This window comes from Dendrobium catenatum, unplaced genomic scaffold (genome assembly GCF_001605985.2).
Source record: "Dendrobium catenatum unplaced genomic scaffold, ASM160598v2 fragScaff_scaffold_1023, whole genome shotgun sequence".
NCBI lineage: Eukaryota > Viridiplantae > Streptophyta > Magnoliopsida > Asparagales > Orchidaceae > Dendrobium > Dendrobium catenatum.
Window position 1 is genome coordinate 368,446 of NW_021319485.1, and position 4,285 is coordinate 372,730.

Here is a 4,285-nt window from a genome sequence, read left to right on the forward strand (position 1 = left end):
CCGTTGTATTATAAATATTGCAAAGATTTGATGGCTTTCATGAAGGTTATCGATTGGTAATGCCACTTTCGGCTATTTTTGATACCTTTGCAATGTTGAGTGCAAAATCAATAGAAGAATTTTGATATTACATGCTCGCAATATTTATCTGGAAGTATAAATATAAGTGTAACTTTCACAGATTTTAATCTTTCCGGGAAAAATGATTTATTGAACAAGACGACACATACAGTGGCACATTTAGAGAGCTATAATGCTAAAGCAATTAGGAAAAAAAAGGTTTAAGGAATTATTAGTAACCGAGCAAGTTTACATAAATCATAACAGTAATCCCTTTAAAAGGCAGAAAATCAAGAGAAAAAACTGAAATGCACATTCACTCTATCTATCTATCTAAAAGCCCATAGAAAAAAGAGAGTATCATTTGAATAAAACTGCGAAAAATACATTATCTTCATAAAATTCCATGGAAAAGGAGAGAAAATCATGAGTAATGCTGAAGTCCATAAAAAAAATGCACACTCAGTATGGTATCTTATTATGGAAGAGTACCAGCATAGATGATGTGCAGAAAACACAATGGTAAGTGCTATCAGTATATCTATTATGACCAAATTGATATTTAATAAGAAATAGGCAAGCACAAAAAACGGTAATAAAAAAGTAGAACCTAATTAATAAAAACTCTACAGCAACAACATCAAGCCTTTATCCATTATGTTGGTTGGCTCTTAACATTTTTTTTCTCTACTGTGCCATGTTAATAGCCAAATTCTCATTTAAATTTAATAAAAAATATTATTTCTAATATTTTATAGCCAAGTCTTTCTAGGTCTACCTCTACCTTTCTTAACATAGGCCAAAATTCAATACATCTACTCTACTAACATAGTCATCAGAAGACCAATATTTTGTGTCCCCATTTACGTACAGACTTGTTTTGCATTCTATCTCTAAGAGTGAAACCGCTCATCCACTCGAGCATTCTCATCTCTATAACACTTAAATTTATGCTTCTCTTTTCATGGCCAACATATTGCATCATAAAGCATTGCAGGTCTCACCACCATCTTATAGAATTTTCCTTTAATAAAAAGTTTAAGTACCAAATAAACTTCTACTTAATAGGTAATTTTGGAACGAAATTATTTCATGTGCATAAACACTCCAATCGGCATAAATATTCACCTTCTCATCATCAACAGTCTCAACCATGTCAAGATTTGGAACACCACCTGCAGAAAACATGACAATAATATTTATACATTATTCTAAAACAATTAAAAATGATTGTTGCATTTAGGTATAATTTGCAGCATAATTATTACTCATACAACAACAACAACAAGCCTTTATCTCACTATGTGGGGTCGGCTGCATGAATCCTTTTCCGAGTCAAGCAAGAAAAAAGATTTAAGACAAATAGTGCCATTGCAAAACTTACTATTCCAAAGCAAATCAAATATTTGTAGCATAATCAATAAGAATGCAGAATAAGAAAAGAAAATTATAGAATGTTCTATTTGGCTAGGAGAATCCAGATTTGAACATTGGGATATTCATTGACTAATGAAGGTGATTTTAGATCACTTGTATATACGAGCTTTTTATGTGGATTGATAACGTTATGTGGAGACCAAAAGTTATAATTTTATATGGGCTGTTTGGCTTAGTTTGTGAGAAGATGAAGTGTTTTGAGGCCTTGAAAAGATGGAGAGCATGTAGGAGAACAAGTGAAAAGAGAGAAAGGCATATGAAGATTCAAAACCATTATATATGGTTGATTCACAAATCAATTTGAAAGCTGGCAGTGCATAACCACCTTAAGCGCATGCAGTTTCACAAGCAATTCACAAGCAATTAAAAGAACATTTTTCATTAAATCATGTGCATAAATAATACACAAGAAGTTGTGAAAAAAGAGGAAAACATATGGAGCCACCTCAAACTACCCTCCAAAGATATGAGAGATTATCGCGTGTGGAGTCCGGACTGAAGTTGCATCTGGATTTTGTGAGTGTGCGCAGCAAAAGCACGGTGGTGAATAGTAACTACATTTTTCCTGCACACACTCATAAAAACCGGATGGTTCTCTGGCAAGGACTCCACACATAATAATCTCTTCCAAAGATATAGTTGTTGGCCCCTCTATTTGGAACTGTAGTTGGAAACCATCGCAAATCACTACAATCATTAGAAATCCCACAATCTTTTATTGCAATTATGCATCCTTAACTTGGGGTGATTTAATAGCTTCCAAAGAGATAATAACACTTCAAAAACTCCCTCCATGAACATGTATGGTTGGGCCTTCTTGTACATAAACTAATGTAAAAAATACAAGCTACAATTAATTGGATTTTAATGATAAATCTTTCAAATTAATCTAATGAGGGTCCACTTTGATTGTTCTGCATCAAAAGACTTTTTAATAATAATAAAGGCCAAAATTTTAAATTTTCTCAAATCCCAAGAATTTGATCAAAAGCTGCAAATCTTGATTTTAGCAATCTTAGATTCCGTCATGTTTCAAGATATAGAAAACTATATACAAAGGATCAACCCTAGAAAAGACCTACTCAATGTCTCAAACAACAATATCCCGACTTTCATTACAATGAAAATCATATATAATAGGTAACAGGACGCTCCATTTAGTGAATTAAGGCAACTGACAATAGAAATGGCAACCCTACATTTTTTGCTATAAAGCCAAACACGTCTGGTATTCCCAAATCTCAGCTATAGTAAAAATCACAAAACAATGAAAATAGTAACGACCTACCAACCAGCCTAAGATGGTAATATCATCAATAAAAGATCCCATATAAATAGATATAGAGAACTAGCCTAAGATGCTAATATCATCAATAAAAGATCCCATATAAATAGATATAGAGAACGATAAGTTTCAAACAAATTGCATGTTTGGAAAAAAAAAACAGAGGATCAACTTGTTGAAATAGGGAATCTAAAAATTTTGAATTAGGGAATTAAAATTAGTTGAATTAAACATTTGGAAATAATTGAACTAGAGAATTTGATGAGGACTAAATCGAACTAGCTTGTAGTCTAACTAGTAACCAATTCAACCGAAGGAAGCAAAACATCAGAGAACATATCATGATATCATATACATCATTATTATTGGCATATTACATAAAAAATAAACTAGAAAAATTATAAACAATGACATAACGAAACCTAAATAATTATAAGCACATTTGATTTGTATTTCTAGTGAAGATAGACATTCATATTTACATTATTCCCTTTGATTTTATGATCACAAACAATTCCATATCATTGGCACCAAGAAGCTAACGATTCAGTTTAGTTCCACAAGCGTGGATGGTTGGACATCTTGTCCACTATTGCAGAGGGCTCAAGAGAGACTCTATCCATCATAAATTATCACAGTTCATTCTTTCAAGGTCCAGCTAAGTTTGGCTCTTTTTATGGTGCATGGTGGGGGAGAGTAGAAGATTATAGAAGAGAAAGAGACGACGAGTAAGAGAGAGAAAGAATGAATCACCTCATGGAGATTTCACTCTATGAAAACAGCTTCTCACTATAGACAATTTATTGAGTAATAAAACTAAACTTCTAACCATCTTCACTTGAGATTCACTGCCGCTTCTTCAACCTAGCTTTTTTTAAAGATGATGTTTGAGAACTAATTCTTAGGAAAATATGAGATGCAATAGGAACATTGCTTCTAATGGAAATTTGTTCTTTCCATTACACAAGGTAGAGGAGTTAGGGCTAAGGGCGTTCATTAGGATTGCATTAGCATTAGGAAAGCTACATAAATGCCATAGGTGAAATCAGTGGCTAAGGACGAGTTGGTGCATGCGGGGGAGAGTCGAGAAAGATGGTCAAGGTATAAGTTAGTGCATATACATAGGAAAAAAAATTAACTATCATATCTAAGTAATTTAAAGTCATTATTGCAGTATTTTTATTGTTATATCATCTCTATTATTTATTTTAATTTGTTATGAGCAATATGATTATAACTCACTTTATGATAAATTTAATTATTGGCATTATCTTATAGGATCTTCTATTATAAACCCAAAAGACATGTAAAAGTCAGTATAATTAGTGGATAAAAATGATTTTGAACATGCTTCTCCCTCCTCATAGGCTAATTCATTTTTCCCTTTTCTTTTGGTCCTCTTCTTCAATCTTCTTATTGTAATAAATAAAGCTAATATCAAGAGAATAAATAAGGAAAAGAAAGGAGAAGTACATTGAAAAAAATCATTTTTATCCACTAATT

At 32.3% G+C, this 4,285-nt stretch overlaps 1 protein-coding gene across 1 annotated transcript in view; it reads right to left on the minus strand.

Moving 5' to 3' along the window:
- Positions 1-1,098: 1,098 nt before the first annotated feature.
- LOC110096763 (pyridoxal phosphate homeostasis protein-like) overlaps positions 1,099-4,285 on the minus strand; it is a 20,585-nt gene continuing 17,398 nt past the window's right edge. The window contains exon 3 of the mRNA XM_020822836.2: positions 1,099-1,235. Within this exon, the coding sequence (XP_020678495.1) occupies positions 1,099-1,235 (137 nt within the window). The remainder of the gene's footprint in view (positions 1,236-4,285) is intronic.